Source organism: Nerophis ophidion, linkage group LG26 (genome assembly GCF_033978795.1).
Source record: "Nerophis ophidion isolate RoL-2023_Sa linkage group LG26, RoL_Noph_v1.0, whole genome shotgun sequence".
Taxonomy (NCBI): domain Eukaryota; kingdom Metazoa; phylum Chordata; class Actinopteri; order Syngnathiformes; family Syngnathidae; genus Nerophis; species Nerophis ophidion.
In genome coordinates this window covers 37,009,772-37,034,771 of record NC_084636.1, presented here as the reverse complement: position 1 = coordinate 37,034,771, position 25,000 = coordinate 37,009,772, and the positions used below count along the sequence as shown (strand labels likewise).

Here is a 25,000-nt window from a genome sequence, read left to right as displayed (position 1 = left end):
TATGTATATGTATATATATTATATATATATGCATATATACATGTATATATGTATATATACACATATATATATATATATATGCATGTATATATATTATATATATGCATATATACATACATATGTATATATATATACATGTATATATACATATATATATACATGTAGATATATGTGTATATATATATATATATATATATGTATATATATACATATATATGTATATATATACATGTATATGTATATATATACACATGTATGTATATACATATATATATATACATATATGTATATATATGTATATATATATGCATATATATATATATACATATATATGTGTATGTATGTATGTATATATGTATATATATACATATATATATATATACGTATATATGTATATATATATATTTGTATATGTATATATTATATACACATGTGTATATACATATATATGTATATATATATATATACATGTATATATATACATATATATATACATATATGTATATATATGTATGTATATATATACATATATATGTATGTATATATATATATACATGTATATATATATATATACATATATATATGCATGTATATATATTATATATATGTATATATACGTATATATATGTATATATACGTATATATATATATATATATATGTATATATATATACACATGTATATATATATACATGTATATATATATACATGTAGATATATGTATATATATATATATATATACATACATGTATATATACATATATATATAATATATATACATGCATATATATATACATGTATATATACATGTATATATACATATATATATATAATATATATACATGCATATATATATACATGTATATATATATACATAATGTGTATATATATACATGTATACGGTCACAAAAGTGGCCTTGAAAAAGAAAAGCATCAACTCACTGAGCGCCGTGACGTCCGCCAGCATGAAGTAGCCTCCCTCGGGGACGATGGGCGACAACCCCGCCTCCTGCAGGATGGCGGCCAGGCGGTCTCTCTTCCCCTCCAGCTCCTCCGCCAGAGAGGTCAGGTAGCACTCGGGCTGACCCATCATCTCGTAGTTCCGCAGCAAACTTTGCGCCACGGCCTCCTGGTGAGAAACGCACGGTCACGCCGGGTCTGTGCAGAGGAGGCGCACGTTTAACTGAGACTAGACGCAGGAGGCGCACGCTTAACTGAGACTAGACGCAGGAGGCGCACGTCTACCTGCGACTAGACGCAGGAGGCGCACGTCTACCTGCGACTAGACGCAGGAGGCGCACGTCTACCTGCAACTAGACGCAGGAGGCGCACGCTTACCTGCGACTAGACACAGGAGGCGCACGCTAACCTGCAACTAGACGCAGGAGGCGCACGTTTACCTGCGACTAGACGCAGGACGCGCACGTTTACCTGCGACTAGACGCAGGATGCGCACGCTAACCTGCGACTAGACGCAGGAGGCGCACGTCTAGACGCAGGAGGCGCACGTCTACCTGCGACTAGACGCAGGAGGCGCACGTCTAGACGCAGGAGGCGCACGTCTACCTGCGACTAGACGCAGGAGGCGCACGTCTAGACGCAGGAGGCGCACGTCTACCTGCGACTAGACGCAGGAGGCGCACGTCTAGACGCAGGAGGCGCACGTCTACCTGCAACTAGACACAGGAGGCGCACGTCTACCTGCGACTAGACATAGAAGGCGCACGTTCACCTGCAACTAGACGCAGGAGGCGCACGTTTACCTGCGACTAGACGCAGGAGGCGCACGTTCACCTGCGACTAGACGCAGGAGGCGCACGTCTACCTGCGACTAGACATAGAAGGCGCACGTTCACCTGCAACTAGACGCAGGAGGCGCACGTTCACCTGCGACTAGACGCAGGAGGCGCACGTTCACCTGCGACTAGACGCAGGAGGCGCACGTTCACCTGCGACTAGACGCAGGAGGCGCACGTTCACCTGCGACTAGACGCAGGAGGCGCACGTTCACCTGCGACTAGACGCAGGAGGCGCACGTCTAGACGCAGGAGGCGCACGTCTACCTGCGACTAGACGCAGGAGGCGCACGTCTACCTGCGACTAGACGCAGGAGGCGCACGTCTAGACGCAGGAGGCGCACGTCTACCTGCGACTAGACATAGAAGGCGCACGTTCACCTGCGACTAGACACAGGAGGCGCACGTTCACCTGCGACTAGACACAGGAGGCGCACGTTCACCTGCGACTAGACACAGGAGGCGCACGTTTACCTGCGACTAGACACAGGAGGCGCACGTTCACCTGCGACTAGACACAGGAGGCGCACGTCTACCTGCGACTAGACATAGAAGGCGCACGTTCACCTGCGACTAGACACAGGAGGCGCACGTTCACCTGCGACTAGACATAGAAGGCGCACGTTCACCTGCGACTAGACACAGGAGGCGCACGTTCACCTGCGACTAGACACAGGAGGCGCACGTCTACCTGCGACTAGACGCAGGAGGCGCACGTCTACCTGCGACTAGACATAGAAGGCGCACGTTCACCTGCAACTAGACGCAGGAGGCGCACGTCTACCTGCGACTAGACACAGGAGGCGCACGTTCACCTGCAACTAGACGCAGGAGGCGCACGCTTACCTGCGACTAGACACAGGAGGCGCACGTCTACCTGCGACTAGACGCAGGAGGCGCACGTCTACCTGCGACTAGACGCAGGAGGCGCACGTCTACCTGCGACTAGACATAGAAGGCGCACGTTCACCTGCAACTAGACGCAGGAGGCGCACGCTTACCTGCGACTAGACACAGGAGGCGCACGTCTACCTGCGACTAGACGCAGGAGGCGCACGTCTACCTGCGACTAGACGCAGGAGGCGCACGTCTACCTGCGACTAGACGCAGGAGGCGCACGTCTACCTGCGACTAGACATAGAAGGCGCACGTCTACCTGCGACTAGACGCAGGAGGCGCACGTCTACCTGCGACTAGACGCAGGAGGCGCACGTCTACCTGCGACTAGACATAGAAGGCGCACGTTCACCTGCAACTAGACGCAGGAGGCGCACGTTCACCTGCGACTAGACGCAGGAGGCGCACGTCTAGACGCAGGAGGCGCACGTCTAGACGCAGGAGGCGCACGTCTACCTGCGACTAGACGCAGGAGGCGCACGTCTACCTGCGACTAGACATAGAAGGCGCACGTTCACCTGCGACTAGACACAGGAGGCGCACGTTTACCTGCGACTAGACACAGAAGGCGCACGTTCACCTGCAACTAGACGCAGGAGGCGCACGTTCACCTGCAACTAGACATAGAAGGCGCACGTCTACCTGCGACTAGACGCAGGAGGCGCACGTCTACCTGCGACTAGACGCAGGAGGCGCACGTCTACCTGCGACTAGACGCAGGAGGCGCACGTCTACCTGCGACTAGACATAGAAGGCGCACGTTCACCTGCAACTAGACGCAGGAGGCGCACGATCACCTGCGACTAGACGCAGGAGGCGCACGTCTAGACGCAGGAGGCGCACGTCTAGACGCAGGAGGCGCACGTCTACCTGCGACTAGACGCAGGAGGCGCACGTCTACCTGCGACTAGACGCAGGAGGCGCACGTCTACCTGCGACTAGACGCAGGAGGCGCACGTCTACCTGCGACTAGACATAGAAGGCGCACGTTCACCTGCAACTAGACGCAGGAGGCGCACGTTCACCTGCGACTAGACGCAGGAGGCGCACGTCTAGACGCAGGAGGCGCACGTCTAGACGCAGGAGGCGCACGTCTACCTGCGACTAGACGCAGGAGGCGCACGTCTACCTGCGACTAGACGCAGGAGGCGCACGTCTACCTGCGACTAGACGCAGGAGGCGCACGTCTACCTGCGACTAGACATAGAAGGCGCACGTTCACCTGCGACTAGACACAGGAGGCGCACGTTTACCTGCGACTAGACACAGAAGGCGCACGTTCACCTGCAACTAGACGCAGGAGGCGCACGTTCACCTGCAACTAGACACAGGAGGCGCACGTTCACCTGCAACTAGACGCAGGAGGCGCACGTTCACCTGCAACTAGACGCAGGAGGCGCACGTTCACCTGCGACTAGACACAGGAGGCGCACGTTTACCTGCGACTAGACACAGAAGGCGCACGTTCACCTGCAACTAGACGCAGGAGGCGCACGTTCACCTGCAACTAGACACAGGACGCGCACGTTCACCTGCAACTAGACGCAGGACGCGCACGCCTAACTGCGACCAGACGTAGGAGGCGCACGTTTACCTGCGACTAGACATAGAAGGCGCACGTTCACCTGCAACTAGACGCAGGAGGCGCACGTTCACCTGCGACTAGACACAGGAGGCGCACGTTTACCTGCGACTAGACATAGAAGGCGCACGTTCACCTGCAACTAGACGCAGGAGGCGCACGTTCACCTGCAACTAGACGCAGGAGGCGCACGTTTACCTGCGACTAGACACAGAAGGCGCACGTTCACCTGCAACTAGACACAGAAGGCGCACGTTCACCTGCAACTAGACGCAGGAGGCGCACGTTTACCTGCGACTAGACGCAGGACGCGCACGCCTAACTGCGACCAGACGTAGGAGGCGCACGTTCACCTGCAACTAGACGCAGGAGGCGCACGTTTACCTGCAACTAGACGCAGGAGGCGCACGTTCACCTGCAACTAGACGCAGGAGGCGCAGGCTTACTTATAACTAGCCAGAGGAGGCGCATGCTTACCCGCAATTAGCTGTAGGAGGCGCACGCTTACCTGCAAAGGTGTGGGGCAGGTGTACAGCGTGTTCTGCATGACGGTCTGAAGGTGCCTGATCAGGTGCGGGGGTCCGATGGACCAACCCAGCTGGGGGACGACAATCATGTGACAGGAATTTTGCAACCGTGAATATTCATGAGGTCGTTCAGAATGTCAGGAGGACTCCTCACCTTCCATCCGGTCACGCTAAACGTCTTCCCCGCGCTGCCAATGGTGATGGTTCGATCCCACATGCCCGGCAAAGTGGCTGCGAGGAAAGAGCGGGAAACGTTTGGTCGGCGCAAACTAGGCATGGGCGATACGGCCTAAAATCGATATCACGATACGGTATCAGCCACCTGCAATGGCGATATTTATCAGGGCTGTGAATCTTTGTGCGCCACATTGTTCGATTCCCGGGGGGTAACGATTTCTAATCAATACTTTTTAAAAACATTGGATGCCAGTTCTATGATAAACATCCCTCAATAAAAGAGATACATGATGAATGTTTGTATTACTTATATTACATCAAAAATAGGAATTGCTAGTCTGAAAAAGATTTTTTTAACATTATTATTACAAAAACGAACCACGATTCATTAGAAAATAGATTTTTTGACACCTCTAATATGTATCACCATATATCATTTGGTATATACATGATAATTAAAGGCCTACTGAAATGAGATTTTCTTATTTAAAGGGGGATAGCAGCTCCATTCTATGTGTCATACTTCATCATTTCGCGATATTGCCATATTTTTGCTGAAAAGATTTAGTAGAGAACATCCACGATAAAGTTTGCAACTTTTGGTCGCTAATAAAAAAGCCTTGCTTTCACCAGAAGTAGCAGACGATGTGCGCGTGATGTCACTGGTTGTAGGGCTCCTCACATCTGAACATTGTTTATAATCATAACCTCCAGCAGCAAGAGCTATTCGGACTGAGAAAGCAACAATTTCCCCATTAATTTGAGCGAGGATGAAGGATTATTGAATGAGGAAAGTTAGAGTGAAGCACACAAAAAAAAAAAAGAAAAGGCGGCAGTGGGACCGTTTCAGATGTAATTAGACACATTTACTAGGATAATTCTGGAAGATCCCTTATCTGCTTATTGTTTTGATAGTGTTTTAGTGAGATTGTAAAGTCAAACCTGAAAGTCGGATGGCTGCGGTGAAAGCTAGTGTCTCTGGGAGAAGCCGAGGAGCCAAGATCACAGATGCCCTTTTGAGCTGCAGGATAAGGTCCCATAATCCACTGAAGTCTCCGGTAAGAGCCGACTAAATATCACAATTTTCCCATCCAGAAACTTGCTGGTTGACGTAGAGAAACATGTTCGCTTGACCGCTCTGTGTTAAAGCTTCACAATAAACAAAGAAACACCGGCTGTGTTTCGGTGCTAAATGCAGCAATCCACCGCTTTCCACCTACAGCATTCTTCTTTGACGTCTCCATTATTAATTGAACAAATTGCAAAAGGTTCAGCAACACAGATGTCCAAATGACTGTGTAATTATGCGATGAAAAGAGATGACTTTTAGCCGTGTGTGGTGCTGGGCTAATATGTCTGCTACAACCGGTGACGTCACAAACACGCGTCATCATTCCGCGACGTTTTCAACAAGAAACTCCGCGGGAAATTTAAAATTGCAATTTAGTAAACTAAAGCGGCCGTATTGGCATGTGTTGCAATGTTAATATTTCATCATTGATAATATAAAAACTATCAGACTGCGTGGTCGCTAGTAGGCCTTTAAAGCATTTACAAACTAATATATGACATGTATTATTAATATTCTACTGATAACTTCTGTTCAAATGTAATCATCACTTCTATATTTTGGGTGATACTACACACGATAATAAGTACCTACAGGGGCGGTATCCCTTATACCAATGCTGATACTGGTCATTTTCATTATCATTCAATGATTACATTTTGGATGACAATTACAAGCAGATAATGGTGGATGAACAAAATTAATTATTGTTTTAATTCCTTTCTAACATTTGCGCTAATTTGTTTTTTCCCCCTTAAAGCTTACTTATGGTAAAAAAAAATCGGCCATATACCGATACTGTACTTGGTATCGTTACTGTTGTATCGATTTGCCCACCATTCTTTATAGCAGGGGTCGGGAACCTTTTTGGCTGAGAGAGCCAGGAAAGCCACATTTTTTAAAGTGTATTACCGTGAGAGCCGTATCATATGTTTTAACACTGAATACAACTAAATGCATGCATTTTTTAAGTGAGACCAACATTTTTAAATGATAAATAAATGGGTTGTACTTGTATAGCGCTTTTCTACCTTCAAGGTACTCAAAGCGCTTTGACACTACTTCCACATTTACACACTGATGGAGGGAGCTGCCATGCAAGGCGCCCATCAGGAGCAAGGGTGAAGTGTCTTGCTCAGGACACAACGGACGTGATGAGGGTGGTTCTAGGTGGGATTTGAACCAGTGACCCTCGGGTTGCGCACGGCCACTCTGCCACTGTGTTGCAATGTTAATATTTCAGTTTACTAAATTACATTAGAGTATAAGTCTTATATTTTGTGTCATTTTTATTCTGAAGCTAACCACTAATAAATAAAATACTTCTTTGGCAACACTAAATGGTCCCTAGTGTGTGAATGTGAGTGTGAATGTTGTCTGTCCATCTGTGTTGGCCCTGTGATGAGGTGGCGACTTCTCCAGGGTGTACTCCGCCTTCTGCCCAAATGCAGCTGAGATAGGCTCCAGCAACCCCCGCCACCCCAAAAGGGACAAGCGGTAGAGAATAGACGGATGGACTTCTTACCATTGATGTGACTTATTGAACAGGTGCGGTTGAAAACGGATGGATGGATTAAAATGCATAAGAATGTTTTATATGTTATTTTTAACACCGATTACTGTCGGAATTATTCATTACTAATCATGTTGAGCAATGTCAGCTCAGATGTATTTGAGAGCCAGATGCAGTCATCAAAAGAGCCACATCTGGCTCTAGAGCCATAGGTTCCCTACCCCTGCTATATAGCCTAAGGATTTGATCCCATTCCTGTGGTGATGATTGGATTCAGAGTTGTTCTTTGATTTAATAACCGATTCTCGATTCAAACCGATTCTCGCAATGTAATATTTGGTATAATAATGATAATAAAATGTTTTTTTTTTTTTAAAGTTACGGGTTAGAAAATCTCCTTCTGGTGGCATTAGGATGGCCTCAAAACGTATTTTACCTGCAACTAACCATAGGAGGCGCATGCTTCAAGGCCTACTATCGACCACGCAGTCTGATAGTTTATATATCAATGATGAAATATTAACATTGCAACACATGACAATACAGCCGCTTTAGTTTACTAAATTGCAATTTTACATTTCCCGGGAGTTTCTTCTTGAAAACGTCGTGTAATAATGATGTGTTCGCATGACGTCACGGACTGTTAGGAAATATGAGCGCTGCACACACACAAAGCTAAAAGTCGTTTGCTTTAACGGCATAATTACACAGTATTTTGGAGAACTGTGTTGCTGAATCTTTTGCAATTTGTTCAATTAATATTGAGAAGGCAAAGTAGAAAGATGGAGTTGGGAAGCTTTAGTCTTTAGCCACACAAACACATGGTGATTCCTTGTTTAAAATTCCCGGAGGTGAAACTTTACTATGGATCAGAGTGGTCAAGCCAACATGGATCCCGACCAAATGTCAACCAGCAGTTTTCGGTGAGAAAATTGTGGTAAAAAGTCGCTTCTTACCGGAGATCAGCTGAGCTTGTGCCGTCTATAAAGATGCCGTCGACTTCCCTGAGACATTGGCGTCAAAACACCCGTGGACACACACCTTTGACTATCAGGTACTGTTAAACTCACTAAAACACTAGCAACACAATAGAAAGATAAGGGATTTCCCAGAATTATCCTCGTAAATGTGTCTAAAAACATCTGAATCCGTCCCAATGCAATCGCAGTTTTTTTTTCTTTTCTAGTCTGTCGCTATCAATATCCTCAAACACGAATCTTTCATCTTCGCTCAAATTAATGGGGAAATTGTCGCTTTCTCGGTCCGAATAGCTCTTTTTGTAGGAGGCTCCCATTTCAAACAATGTGAGGATGTGAGGAGCCATCAACGGGTGACGTCATCGTCTGCGACTTCCGGTAAAGGCAAGGCTTTTCTGTTAGCGACCAAAAGTTGGGAACTTTATCGTGGATGTTCTCTACTAAATCCTTTCAGCAAAAATATGGCAATATAGCGAGATAATAAATAATAAATAAATGGGTTGTACTTGTATAGCGCTTTTCTACCTTCAAGGTACTCAAAGCGCTTTGACACTACTTCCACATTCACACACACATTCACACACTGATGGAGGGAGCTGCCATGCAAGGCGCCAACCAGCACCCATCAGGAGCAAGGGTGAAGTGTCTTGCTCAGGACACAACGGACATGACGAGGTTGGTACTAGGTGGGGATTGAACCAGGGACCCTCGGGTTGCGCACGGCCACTCTCCCACTGTGCCACGCCGTCCCTATAAATCTGAATCCGTATGTATCAAGTATGACACATAGAATGGACCTGCTATCCCCGTTTAAATAAGAAAATCTCATTTCAGAAGGCCTTTAACGGCAACTAATCATAGGAGGCGCACGCTTACCTTCTTTGATTTAATAACCGATTCTCGATTCAAACCGATTCTCGCAATGTAATATTTGGTATAATAATGATAATAAAATGTTGTTGTTTTTTAAAGTTACGGGTTAGAAAATCTCCTTCTGGTGGCATTAGGATGGCCTCAAAGCGTATTTTACCTGCAACTAACCATAGGAGGCGCATGCTTCAAGGCCTACTAGCCACCACACAGTCTGATAGTTTATATATCAATGATGAAATATTAACATTGCAACACATGCCAATATGGCCGCTTTAGTTTACTAAATTGCAATTTTAAATTTCCCGGGAGTTTCTTCTTGAAAACGTCGTGTAATGATGATGTGTACGCGTGACGTCACGGACTGTTAGGAAATATGAGCGCTGCACACACACACAGCTAAAAGTCGTTTGCTTTAACGGCATAATTACACAGTATTTTGGAGAACTGTGTTGCTGAATCTTTTGCAATTTGTTCAATTAATATTGAGAAGGCAAAGTAGAAAGATGGAGTTGGGAAGCTTTAGTCTTTAGCCACACAAACACATGGTGATTCCTTGTTTAAAATTCCCGGAGGTGAAACTTTACTATGGATCACAGTGGTCAAGCGAACATGGATCCCGACCAAATGTCAACCAGCAGTTTTCGGTGAGAAAATTGTGGTAAAAAGTCGCTTCTTACCGGAGATCAGCTGAGCTTGTGCCGTCCATAAAGATGCTGTCGACTTCCCTGAGACATTGGCGTCAAAACACCCATGGACACACACCTTTGACTATCAGGTACTGTTAAACTCACTAAAACACTAGCAACACAATAGAAAGATAAGGGATCTCCCAGAATTATCCTAGTAAATGTGTCTAAAAACATCTGAATCCGTCCCAATGCAATCGCTGTTTTTTTTTTACTTTTTTTTTTCCTAGTCTGTCGCTATCAATATCCTCAAACACGAATCTTTCATCCTGGCTCAAATTATTGGGGAAATTGTCGCTTTCTCGGTCCGAATAGCTGTTTTTGTTGGAGGCTCCCATTTCAAACAATGTGAGGATGTGAGGAGCCATCACACTTGTGATGTCATCGTCTGCTACTTCCGGTAAAGGCAAGGCTTTTCTGTTAGCGACCAAAAGTTGGGAACTTTATCGTGGATGTTCTCTACTAAATCCTTTCAGCAAAAATATGGCAATATAGCGAGATAATAAATAATAAATAAATGGGTGGTACTTGTATAGCGCTTTTCTACCTTCAAGGTACTCAAAGCGCTTTGACACTACTTCCACATTCACACACACATTCACACACTGATGGAGGGAGCTGCCATGCAAGGCGCCAACCAGCACCCATCAGGAGCAAGGGTGAAGTGTCTTGCTCAGGACACAACGGACATGACGAGGTTGGTACTAGGTGGGGATTGAACCAGGGACCCTCGGGTTGCGCACGGCCACTCTCCCACTGTGCCACGCCGTCCCTATAAATCTGAATCCGTATGTATCAAGTATGACACATAGAATGGACCTGCTATCCCCGTTTAAATAAGAAAATCTCATTTCAGAAGGCCTTTAACGGCAACTAATCATAGGGGGTGCACGCTTACCTTCTTTGATTTAATAACCGATTCTCGATTCAAACCGATTCTCGCAATGTAATATTTGGTATAATAATGATAATAAAATGTTGTTGTTTTTTAAAGTTACGGGTTAGAAAATCTCCTTCTGGTGGCATTAGGATGGCCTCAAAACGTATTTTACCTGCAACTAACCATAGGAGGCGCATGCTTCAAGGCCTACTAGCGACCACACAGTCTGATAGTTTATATATCAATGATGAAATATTAACATTGCAACACATGACAATACGGCCGCTTTAGTTTACTAAATTGCAATTTTAAATTTCCCGGGAGTTTCTTCTTGAAAACGTTGCAGAATAATGACGCGTACACGTGACGTCACGGACTGTTAGGAAATATGAGCGCTGCACACACACACAGCTAAAAGTCGTTTACTTTAACCGCATAATTACACAGTATTTTGGAGAACTGTGTTGCTGAATCTTTTGCAATTTGTTCAATTAATATTGAGAAGGCAAAGTAGAAAGATGGAGTTGGGAAGCTTTAGTCTTTAGCCACACAAACACATGGTGATTCCTTGTTTAAAATTCCCGGAGGTGAAACTTTCCTATGGATCAGAGTGGTCAAGCGAACATGGATCCCGACCAAATGTCAACCAGCAGTTTGAGACACTTGTGATTTAGGGCTATATAAATAAACATTGATTGATTGATTGACACTTGCCTGCAACTAGCCATAGGAGACGTACGCTCACCTGCAACTTTTCCCACCAAACGTATTTTTCGTATTGAACAATTTTTTTTTTTTTAGACATTTTTAAACTAATGAATCGTATTTGTGTTCTAGCTTAGTGGTTAGCAATGCGTCGTGTAGCATGTTCACTTATTTCTCGTTTTATTAACTTAGAATGAGCTTTGCACTGTGGAGGGACATTAGCCGCTACATGGCGTCGAAGACGAATTTGTTGGCTTGTCAAATTTGCCGAATCCGCTAGAATCAAGATGCTTTATCCTATGCATCGTGCAAAAAGACGGAGCCTACCTATTTTCAGGTGCTGGCCCCCCCGGTAGACGATCCACTCGTAGACCTCGTCACTGAAGCACAGCGTGTCGTGTTTGAGGCACAAGTCAGCGATCACCTGCAGCTCCTCTCTGCTGAACACCTGCGGGAGGGAGGTCCACACTTCAAAACCGCATCGGGTGTGGCGTGTCGCCGCGCTTACCTTCCCCACGGGGTTGTGCGGGGTGTTGACGATGATGGCCTTGGTTTTGGAGGTGAATTTACCGGCCAGCTCCTCGGGGTCCAGGAACCAGTCGGCGCTGGAGGCGGTTTTCCTCCCCGGTTTCTGCCACAGAGTTCGCCTTCAGGCCGAGTCGCGGGCGATTTCAAAGTGCCGGGGCGTGCTTACCGGGCGTAGCGAGACCAAGACGGGCGTGGCGCCGGCCATGCGGACCATGGGCACGTAGCAGTCAAAGAAAGGTTCTATGACGATCACCTGGAGGGAGGGAGGAAGACCGTGGTGACTGGTAGAGCCTGGAGTGGCAGGAAAACTCTTACCTCGTCGCCCGGGTCCACCAGACCCTGCATGGTGCAGAACAAGGAGCCGTACCCGCCGACGGTGACCAGGACTTCTTTCATGGGGTCAATATGGCGTCCCTGCACCTTCCCATACACCTGGGAGAGCGCCTTCACCAAAGCGGGGTGTCCCTGTGGAGGAGATGCACACTTTACCTTTCTATACACTTCATGTTCCAAAGGGGCTCCATTGTAGGTCCACTCCTCTTTTCTAGCACATTTAGCAGATGTGGGGATCCTTGTTGTAGGTCCACTCCTCTTTTCTAACACATTTAGCAGATGTGGGGATCCTTGTTGTAGGTCCACTCCTCTTTTCTAGCACATTTAGCAGATGTGGGGATCCTTGTTGTAGGTCCACTCCTCTTTTCTAGCACATTTAGCAGATGTGGGGATCCTTGTTGTAGGTCCACTCCTCTTTTCTAGCACATTTAGCAGATGTGGGGATCCTTGGACCCCTCACCATTCACTCTGCTTCTTCCTACTCCTTGTCGGACATGTTAGAATGTAAACATTGTACACATTGTACACACCTTTATTACGTCCAAAATAAATACTTACAATATACATATCAACACTTTGGTACCGGTACCAAAATATATTTTGATATTTTTGTAAATAAAGGGGACCACAAAAAATTGTCATGATTGTCTTTATTTTGACAAAAACTCTTAGTGTACATGAAACATATGTTTATTATTGTCATCAACTTGTCTTTTAGTAGTAAGTAAACAAACAAAGACTCCTAATTAGTCTGCAGTAACATATTGTGTCATTTACACACCTATTATTTTCTACACATTACGAGGGACAAACTGTAAAAATTGATTATTTATCCAATTGTTCATTTACTGTTAAAATATGCTTATTTTCTGTTTGAACACGTTCTATCTACATTTCTGTTAAAATGTAATAATCACTTATTCGTCTCTTCTTTGATACTTGATATTAGTTTGGATGATACCACACATTTAGGTATCGATTTGATACCAAGTAGTTATACATTGGTCAAATTCAAAGTCCTCATGTGTTCTAGGACGTATTTACATACTATGAATTTTGAAGAAAAGGAAAAAAGATTTTGTGACGACAAAAAATATCGATGTAATCATAGTAGTATCGACTAGATATGCGCTTGTGCTTGGTATCATTATAGTGGATGTCAGGTGTAGATCCACACATGGCATTTGTTTACATTGTGACGCCGGAAAGCTATTGTATCCTCGTACGGTTTGTAGTGAAGCATGTTTGGATATTCCTCGTCCTCCAGTGATAATGCTACTTGCAAGAAACTGATTGTTAGTCTAACTACAACACTATCCCATCTTTACATTATTTGGGGTATACATTTAGGAAGCAATTGAGAAGACATACTAAATACTTATTAAATACATCAAAAATTAAAGCTCCAAGCAGCGATGGACAGGACCGAGTATAAATGGAAGTGGTTGAGGAGAAGGAAGTCTGGGCTTCCCAGATATAAGTTAGAACAACACACTACTTTCTATTATATTGTAGTTTTTACCTTTCCTAACGTGTCTACTGACAGATATAAGTTAGAACAACACACTACTTTCTATTATATTGTAGTTTTTACCTTTCCTAACGTGTCTACTGACAGATATAAGTTAGAACTGTACACTACTTTTTATTATAAATGTTGTAGTTTTTATCTTCCATAACGTGTCTACTGACAGATATAAGTTAGAACTATACACTACTTTGTATTATGTTGTAGTTTTTATCTTCCATAACGTGTCTACTGACAGATATAAGTTAGAACTATACACTACTTTTTATCATAAATGTTGTAGTTTTTACCTTCCATAACGTGTCTACTGACAGATATAAGTTAGAACTATACACTACTTTGTATTATGTTGTAGTTTTTATCTTCCATAACGTGTCTACTGACAGATATAAGTTAGAACTATACACTACTTTGTATTATGTTGTAGTTTTTACCTTCCATAACGTGTCTACTGACAGATATAAGTTAGAACTATACACTACTTTGTATTATAAATGTTGTAGTTTTTACCTTCCATAACGTGTCTACTGACAGATATAAGTTAGAACTATACACTACTTTGTATTATGTTGTAGTTTTTATCTTCCATAATGTGTCTACTGACAGATATGTTAGAACTATACACCACTTTGTATTATGCTGTAGTTTTTATCTTCCATAATGTGTCTACTGACAGATATAAGTTAGAACTATTCACTACTTTGTATTATGTTGTAGTTTTTATCTTCCATAACGTGTCTACTGACAGATATAAGTTAGAACTATACACTACTTTGTATTATAAATGTTGTAGTTTTTACCTTCCATAACGTGTCTACTGACAGATATAAGTTAGAACTATACACCACTTTGTATTATGTTGTAGTTTCTTTCTTCCATAATGTGTCTACTGACAGATATAAGTTAGAACTATACACTACTTTGTATTATGTTGTAGTTTTTATCTTCCATAATGTGTCTACTGACAGATATAAGTTAGAACTATACACTACTTTGTATTATGTTGTAGTTTCTTTCTTCCATAATGTGTCTACTGACAGAAATAAGTTAGAACTATACACTACTTTGTATTATGTTGTAGTTTTTATCTTCCATAACGTGTCTACTGACAGATATAAGTTAGAACTATACACCACTTTGTATTATGTTGTAGCTTTTATCTTCCATAATGTGTCTACTGACAGATATAAGTTAGAACTATTCACTACTTTGTATTATGTTGTAGTTTTTATCTTCCATAACGTGTCTACTGACAGATATAAGTTAGAACTATACACCACTTTGCATTATGTTGTAGTTTTTATCTTCCATAACGTGTCTACTGACGGATATAAGTTAGAACTTTTCACTACTTTGTATTATAAATGTTGTAGTTTTTACCTTCCATAACGTGTCTACTGACAGATATAAGTTAGAACTATACACTACTTTGTATTATGTTGTAGTTTTTATCTTCCATAACGTGTCTACTGACAGATATAAGTTAGAACTATACACTACTTTGTATTATGTTGTAGTTTTTACCTTCCATAACGTGTCTACTGACAGATATAAGTTAGAACTATACACTACTTTGTATTATGTTGTAGTTTTTACCTTCCATAACGTGTCTACTGACAGATATAAGTTAGAACTATACACTACTTTGTATTATGTTGTAGTTTTTACCTTCCATAACGTGTCTACTGACACGTTAGAACTTTTCACTACTTTGTATTATGTTGTAGTTTTTATCTTCCATAACGTGTCTACTGACAGATATAAGTTAGAACTATACACCACTTTGTATTATGTTGTAGTTTTTATCTTCCATAACGTGTCTACTGACAGATATAAGTTAGAACTATACACCACTTTGTATTATGTTGTAGTTTTTATCTTCCATAACGTGTCTACTGACACATATAAGTTAGAACTATACACCACTTTGTATTATGTTGTAGTTTTTACCTTTCCTAACGTGTCTACTGACACGTTAGAACTTTTCACTACTTTGTATTATGTTGTAGTTTTTATCTTCCATAACGTGTCTACTGACAGATATAAGTTAGAACTATACACCACTTTGTATTATGTTGTAGTTTTTATCTTCCATAACGTGCCTACTGACAGATATAAGTTAGAACTTTTCACTACTTTCTATTATAAATGTTGTAGTTTTTACCTTCGATAACTTGTCTACTGACAGATATAAGTTAGAACTATACACTACTTTGTATTATGTTGTAGTTTTTATCTTCCATAACGTGTCTACTGACAGATATAAGTTAGAACTATACACTACTTTGTATTATGTTGTAGTTTTTATCTTCCATAACGTGTCTACTGACAGATATAAGTTAGAACTACACACTACTTTGTATTATGTTGTAGTTTTTATCTTCCATAATGTGTCTACTGACAGATATAAGTTAGAACTATACACTACTTTGTATTATGTTGTAGTTTTTATCTTCCATAATGTGTCTACTGACAGATATAAGTTAGAACTATACACTACTTTGTATTATGTTGTAGTTTTTATCTTCCATAACGTGTCTACTGACAGATATAAGTTAGAACTACTTAGTATTACAAATTGTGTAGTTTTTATCTTCCATAACGTGTCTACTGACAGATATAAGTTAGAACTTTTCACTACTTTGTATTATAAATGTTGTAGTTTTTACCTTCCATAACGTGTCTACTGACAGATATAAGTTAGAACTATACACTACTTTGTATTATGTTGTAGTTTTTATCTTCCATAACGTGTCTACTGACAGATATAAGTTAGAAGTATACACTACTTTGTATTATGTTGTAGTTTTTACCTTCCATAACGTGTCTATTGACAGATATAAGTTGCAAACAGATAGACCTACCAACTCGGCGCATAAAAAGTGCAGATGGCCATAAAACGCCACAACAGTCAGGCACCATATGTAAGTACCCAAAATAAAGACTCGACATATAAAGAAATTCAATCAGAGCTGAAACATTGGAGGAAACGAGATTAAAACCCGATGCTAACCGCCCATTGAAAATACATGGGTACGGCTAGTAGCTACTATTAGCAAACAGATAGACCTACCAACTCGGCGTAAATCTTAACATCGACACACTCTCTCATCGCAACCGGGCCCTGATGGTCGGCACCTATAAGTTTACAATTAGTTGTAAAATGTTGGACGGTTGTTTTTACGATATGCAGGCAAACGACAACTTTAAAGAATCATTACTTCCCTGCTTGGCACTCAGCATCAAGGGTTGGAATTGGGGGTTAAATCACCAAAAATTATTCTCGGGCGCAGCACCGCTGCTGCTCACTGCTCCCCTCACCTCCCAGGGGGTGATCAAGGGTGATGGTTCAAATGCAGAGAATAATTTCGCCACACCAAGAGTGTGTGTGACAATCATTGGTACTTTAACTTTAAAACATACCGGCTTAGCTACGGCACCTGGCAGCCATCTTGGTATGGACCAGGGGTGTCAAACGTACGGCCCGCGGGTCGGATCAGGCCTGCGAACAGGTTTTATCCGGCCCGCGGGATGAATTTGCAAAATATAAAAATGAGCCGAATTTTTTTTAATGAAAGAAACGGCTGTTCTGAATGTGTCCACTAGATGTCACAATAGCAATTCTGTGTATATTTGTAGCTCAGGGGTCGGCAACGGGGCTCCTTTGATCACTCTGATGTGGCTCAGCTGCATACTTGCCGACCCTCGAGATTTTTACGAGAGGTTGCCCGGATTTCAGGGCTTTAACCAGTAATAACCCACATGACTATAACCCACATGACTATTTTGAGGGTGTGTCGTGGTAACATTGCATTCAACGTTCTCTTACACATAACGTCGCACCCGCCTTCACGCCATGCTATCTGCGTGCCAGCCGGTCACATGTAGCATGCAACCCCTGATTGCACACATCATCAATTACCAGGCATACTTGTTCAACAGCCACACATGTTACACTGATGGTTGTGATATAAATAACTTTAACGCTCATACTAATATTCGCCACACTGTGAACCCACACCAAACAAGAATGACAAACACATGCCGGGAGAACATCCGCACTGTAACACAACATAAACACAACAGAAGAAATACCCAGTATCCCATGCTACATTGTTCATCCCCCTGTCCCCACCTCAACCACGCCGACCTCAACCGACGCACAGAGGGGTGTGTGGGGGGCGGGGGGGTATAATGTATTTCTTCTGTTGTGTTTATGTTGTTACAGTGGGGATGTTCTCCCGAAATGTGTTTGTCATTCTTGTTTGGTGTGGGTTCACAGTGTGGCGAATATTAGTAAGAGTGTTAAAGTTATTTATATAACAACCATCAGTGTAACCTGTATGGCTGTTGAACAAGTATGCATTGACTTACGTATGTCTGCAGTAAAAACAATCAACATGTCAGCACAGGTTGTAGGGGGCGTTAAAGGTTCCCCCATCATAGCATGCCCTTATTATTGTTGTCAGGGTGAACACCAGCAGACATTCGCCAGAATAGATGCTACGAAATTCCACAGTCTCCTGGAAAAATTAGGAGGGTTGGAAATTGTGATGCTGTCAAGCAGCATTTATATAAATCTCGCGGGCCGCACTAACGTTACGTGTTCATATTAAGGTGCGGGCCGCGTGTCTGGTTTAGACATAGCATAAAGCAAAAAAAACAACTCTGTATGCAGTGTTATTTCATTTTAAATTTCAAAAGAGTTTTGTGGCTCCCATTGTTTTCTTTATTTTATGAAACGGGTCAAATTGGCTCTTTGAGTGGTAAAGGTTGCCGACCCCTGTTGTAGATGATGATACATATGGAAAAAAAACAACAACACATAATGTTATTGCAGCAGTCGAGGAAAATTAGCAAATTACATAAATAACATCCTGTAATTGGATGTTGATATTTTATTATCTTGATAGATTGAAAATAAACACCAATGAGTGGACTGATAAACATTATCACATCATTTATTCAGAAAGTAAAAATAACGACTCGAGATGTCTGATAATGGCTTTTTTGCCGATATCTGATATTACGATATTGTCCAACTTTTAATTACCGATTCCGATACCAACAGATACCGATATATACAGTTGTGGAATTAACACATTATTATGCCTAAATTTGTTGTGAAATCTGAAGTTGTCTTTTTTTTAAGTTATCGTGCCGTGATTTTACCAGTCCGGCCCACTCGGAAGTAGATTTTTCTCCATGTGGACCCCCATCTAAAATGAGTTTGACACCCCTGGTATAGACGATCACAGCCCCTCCCTCATGAATGTTGGTGCGTGCGCACCAGCAGCAGACGGTACGGAAAAAAGAAAAAAAACGTCTCCCTCACTGTGTCTGCGCATGGCGGCCATCTTTGAAATGGTTTTGAGCGCAGCAGTTCCTTGAAAGCTTATAAAATCAAAACCGTAGCAGTAATAAACACTCTTTCATCTACTTTTATTCTGAAGGGTTCAATCTCTCTCCTGTGGTAGTTTGAAGCCGACACGACAAACGCGCTCAGAGGAGATAATGTTTGAAAAAAGGTGACTGATTTTTACAAAACTTTTGTTTTGAACGGGGAATTGCAAACTTCCTGTTGATTTTTACTAGGAGTTGTCAATATATGAAATGTAGGTCTAAGTGAGACCCACATAGAGGTTTTTGTTTCATGTCTCTATGACATTCCTACTGGAAGTTACAGACAGTTTTGTCTGTGTTTTCTTCCTATGAGCAGTTTTGTCAGTTTTTTATTCCTAGGAGGCGCTAGAGCGCATTTTTGGGTTTTGGAGTTAGGTTTTTTTGATTAAATCGCAATTTTCGCCAGTCCTGATGTGTGGGTCCAGTTTGGTGAGTTTTGAAGCATGTTAAGGGGGTCAAATTACAGCTCAAAGAGGCAAAGGTGAGTGTTTTTACAAAACTTTTGTTTTGAAGGGGGAATTGCAAACTTTCTGTTGATTTTTGCTTAAGGTTGTCAGCGTATGAAATGTAGGTTTGAGTGAGACCTACATAGAGGTTTTTCGACATTCCTACTGGAAGTAACAGGCCGTTTTGTCTGTGTTTTCTTCCTAGGGGGCGCTAAAGCGCAATTTTTAGTTTTAGGGTTAGGTTTTTTGATTAGATTGCAATGTTCGCCAGTCCTGATGTGTGTGTCAGATTTGGTGAGTTTTCAAAAATGTTAAGGGGGTCAAATTACAGCTCAAAGCCGCGGAATAATAAAAAAGAAAGAAAGAAAGAAAGAAAGAAATTAAATAGGGTCCTCTGTACCAAAGGGACATTTGGTCCCTAATTACAAATCAATTTAAAATAAAAAAAATAAATAAATGAAAATCTCACTTTTAATGTGGCTTGATTTTTTTTAACACCCCTAAAAATGTGTTTATGGTGACATTGAGTCCCAAGTTTTAATTATTCTAAAAAAAGGCCCACTTTAATTGACATACAAGGTTGACATAAAATACCCAAAGCCGACACGACAAACGCGCTCAGAGGAGATAATGTTTGAAAAAAGGTGACCGGTTTTTACAAAACTTTTGTTTTGAGGGGGGAATTGCAAACTTCCTGTTGATTTTTACTGGGAGTTGTCAATATATGAAATGTAGGTCTAAGTCAGACCCACATAGAGGTTTTTGTTTCATGTCTCTACGACATTCCTACTGGAAGTTACAGACAGTTTTGTCTGTGTTTTCTTCCTATGAGCAGTTTTGTCTGTTTTTTATTCCTAAGAGGCGCTACAGCGCATTTTTGAGTTTTGGAGTTAGGTTTTTTTGAATAGATCGCAATTTTCGCCAGTCCTGATGTGTGTGTCAAATTTGGTGAGTTTTCAAAAATGTTAAGGGGGTCAAATTACAGCTCAAAGCCGCGGAATAATAAAAAAGAAAGAAAGAAAGAAAGAAAGAAATTAAATAGGGTCCTCTGTCCCAAAGGGACATTTGGTCCCTAATTACAAATCAATTTAAAATAAAAAAAATAAATAAATGAAAATCTCACTTTTAATGTGGCTTGATTTTTTTAACACCCCTAAAAATGTGTTTATGGTGACATTGAGTCCCAAGTTTTAATTATTCTAAAAAATGCCCACTTAAGTTGACATACAAGGTTGACATAAAATACCCAAAAAGTATGGGTCGTGAGTATTTCCTTGCCCTTTTGTGGGCTCTGAACCGAGGATGTTGTTGTGGCTTGTGCAGCCCTTTGAGACACTTGTGATTTAGGGCTATATAAATAAACATTGATTGATACCAAAAAACAAAACGTTATAAAAGCAACAGTAACGATAAAAAAAAAAAAAAAACTATCCATATTAGTTATTTTTTTAGTCCAAAATTTTGTTCCTTACCAAAAAAACAGAAAAAAAAATGTATATAGTTTTTATTTTTTCCGCCTTCCTTTTTAAATAAAAAAATTACGAATTAATTTAAAATCGAAAAAAATAAATGAAAATCTCACTTTTAATGTGGATTGATTTTTTTGAGCACCCCTACAGTAAAGATGACTTTATGTTGACATGGAGTTCTCAGTTTGGATTATTAAAAAAAACGCTCACTTAAGTTGACATACAAGGTTGACATAAAATACCCCAAAAAAAGTCAATTTCAGTAAAAAAAAAAATGGGCTAATTTATGTTGACATTACTGTTAATTTCTTCACTCGCACCAAACGACGTGAAACCACAACAGCAACAAATCTACTTTATAGTTAGAAAACAACATTGACATGCACGGTCACTTCCTGTTCAGTGCTTCAAAATAAAAGTATCAAGCCTGATTCTACCACAGTGACTTAAAAAAACAGTCAGCAGTGGTACCTGGGGATACCGCTACCTTAGCTTATGAGTTTTTCCCCGCAAAATGTTATGCTGTGTGTGGGCGTTATGAGCCTCCCCGCCACTAGTGGGCGTTATGAGCCTCCCCGCCACTAGTGGGCGTTATGAGCCTCCCCGCCACTAGTGGGCGTTATGAGCCTCCCCGCCACTAGTGGGCGTTATGAGCCTCCCCGCCACTAGTGGGCGTGGTGAAGGTCACATTCAACCCGGTCTTACAGCTAGAGATGGAAACAACTTTGTTTTTCCAAGCATGGTTGTGAAGAAAGTGAGTGTGAGGGACAGAGCAGAGGAAAAAAGTGGAAGATATTCAACGAATTAAAGAAGGACATCATCGCAAACATGACAGCTCGCTAACTTGGTGAAGCTGTCTGCACAGAATGAGTCCGTAACGCCTGCCGAGGACATCTCAACGGCGCAAATTTATCCACGACAATATCGAGAAGCTGCTGATGGTGTGTTTGACGGAGAAGCAGCTGGAATGAGAAGTCCAAATGCAGTAAATTATTACTACATTACTTCATTAAGCTACTGAAGCTGTTTGTAGTACATTATATTGTATTGTTTTGATATTTATTGTTCAAATTATTATTTTTTAAAAATGTGTTTTATATGTTAAAATTATGCTGATTTTTTTACATTTTAATTCAGTATTTTAAAAAACCATCTGCATCACAGAACCAATTAATTTATCAGCCGGAGGTATTTTTATATAAAAATATCAGATGTAAACAATAATCTAAATAAAAATACCTAATCAGCCATTTGACTTATTTTGTACAGCAGTCATTCTCGTAACTATGGGAAAGTACAGTGTTTTATAGCCCTGTATTCAAACACAGTGTGACTGTTCAAACTGTGTTTAATGTTACTGTGGCCAAAAATATGATGAATATTTGTTCAAAAAGGGCTTGTTTTTTCCGGATCCTTAGGTCTACTATGCTACAACATGTTTTAGATAAAGTCATACATAAAATATGCAATATGTAAATATGTCAATGACAAACTGCAGTATTAATATGAAAAGCACATTCTGACTCATATTTCTTCTCCCATGCTCTCTCCCCCCTCCAGACTGAGCTTACTCCCTCCCTCCCACCTTTATTCAGGGTATCAAGAATAACGCATTCCATATCGCACGTAAAAGACTATTTTGTTTGACTACTTGATGTAATAGTTTCCAATACACGACGGCAAGTTTCGGTTTCAGTTATGTTGACGCTTGTGTCGACCCTGTCCAGCCAGTGCTAGGTGTGTTGTTAAAAGTGTTTTTTAAGTTATCACAACAGTTCTCTATACAAACTCCTGGAGTACCACATTTCAAATCAAACTACAACTTTTACAAATTACTATGAAAAGTAATTTGTTAAAAGTTGCTTTCCACTGAGTTGCCTTGTGCTCTCTCCCCCCTCTAAACTGAGCTTACTCCCTACTCCCACCTTTATTAAGAGTATCGAGAATAACGCATTCCTTCCCTATGCAAAAGACAATTTTGTTTGACTACTTGATGTAATAGTTTTCAATACACAACGGCAAGTTTCGGTGTCTGTTATAGTGACAACCGCTTGTGTCGACGCTGTGCAGCTAGTGCTAGGTGTGCTGTCAAAAGTGTCTATTAAGTTCTCACCGCAGTTCTCGGTACAAACTCCTGGAGTACTACATTTCAAATCAAACTATAATTTTAATAAGTTACTGTGGAAAGTAATTTGTTAAAGGTTGCTTTTCACTGAGTTGTGTCTTGTGCTCTCTCCCCCCTCCAGACTGAGCTTACTCCCTCCCTCCCACCTTGTATTCAGAGTATCAAGAATAACGCATTCCATATCGCACGTAAAAGACAATTTTGTTTGACTACTTGATGTAATAGTTTCCAATACACGACGGCAAGTTTTGGTGTCCGTTATGTTGACAACCGCTTGTGTTGATGGCGGCCAGCCAGTGCTAGAGGTGTCGTTAAAAGTGGCTTTTAAGTCCTCACAGCAGTTCTCGATACAAACTCCTGGAGTACTACATTTCAAATCAAACTATAACTTGAATAAGTTACTATGAAAAGTAATTTGTTAAAGGTTGCTTTCCACTGAGTTGTGTCTTGTGCTCTCTCCCCCCTCCAGACTGAGCTTACTCCCCCCCACCTTGTATTCAGAGTATCAAAAATAACGCATTCCTTCCCTACGCAAAAGACAATTTTGTTTGACTACTTGATGTAATAGTTTTCAATACACGACGGCAAGTTTCGGTGTCTGTTACAGTGACAACCGCTTGTGTCGACGCTGTGCAGCTAGTGCTAGGTGTGCTGTCAAAAGTGGCTTTTAAGTTCTCACAGCAGTTCTCTGTACAAACTCCTGGAGTACTACATTTCAAATCAAACTATAATTTTAATAAGTTACTGTGGAAAGTAATTTGTTAAAGGTTGCTTTTCACTGAGTTGTGTCTTGTGCTCTCTCCCCCCTCCAGACTGAGCTTACTCCCCCCCCACCTTGTATTCAGAGTATCAAGAATAACGCATTCCATATCGCACGTAAAAGACAATTTTGTTTGACTACTTGATGTAATAGTTTCCAATACACGACGGCAAGTTTTGGTGTCCGTTATGTTGACAACCGCTTGTGTCGACGGCGGCCAGCCAGTGCTAGACGTGTCGTTAAAAGTGACTTTTAAGTTCTCGATACAAACTCCTAGAGTACTACATTTCAAATCAAACTATAATTTTAATAAGTTACTGTGGAAAGTAATTTGTTAAAGGTTGCTTTCCACTGAGCTGTGTCTTGTGCTCTCTCCCCCCTCCAGACTGAGCTTACTCCCTCCCCCCACCTTGTATTCAGAGTATCAAGAATAAGGCATTCCATATCGCACGTAAAAGACAATTTTGTTTGACTACTTGATGTAATAGTTTCCAATACACGACGGCAAGTTTTGATGTCCGTTATGTTGACAACCGCTTGTGTTGACGGCGGCCAGCCAGTGCTAGAAGTGTCGTTAAAAGTGGCTTTTAAGTTCTCACAGCAGTTCTCGGTACAAACTCCTGGAGTACCACATTTCAAATCAAACTATAACTTTAATAAGTTACTATGGAAAGTAATTTGTTAAAGGTTGCTTTCCACTGAGTTGTGTCTTGTGCTCTCTCCCCCC

General features: G+C 41.7%; 1 protein-coding gene across 3 annotated transcripts in view; it reads right to left on the bottom strand.

The window, feature by feature from the left end:
* The window catches only part of LOC133543623 (kynurenine--oxoglutarate transaminase 3-like), a 91,972-nt gene that overhangs the window by 19,468 nt on the left and 47,504 nt on the right, over nt 1-25,000 (bottom strand). For all 3 annotated transcript variants that reach the window (XM_061888304.1, XM_061888306.1, XM_061888305.1), the window contains exons 5-11: nt 12,525-12,674; nt 12,376-12,462; nt 12,190-12,312; nt 12,009-12,129; nt 4,956-5,032; nt 4,783-4,872; nt 942-1,128 (exon numbers count right to left, since the gene is read on the bottom strand). In XM_061888304.1, the coding sequence (XP_061744288.1) occupies nt 942-1,128; nt 4,783-4,872; nt 4,956-5,032; nt 12,009-12,129; nt 12,190-12,312; nt 12,376-12,462; nt 12,525-12,674 (835 nt within the window). The remainder of the gene's footprint in view (nt 1-941; nt 1,129-4,782; nt 4,873-4,955; nt 5,033-12,008; nt 12,130-12,189; nt 12,313-12,375; nt 12,463-12,524; nt 12,675-25,000) is intronic.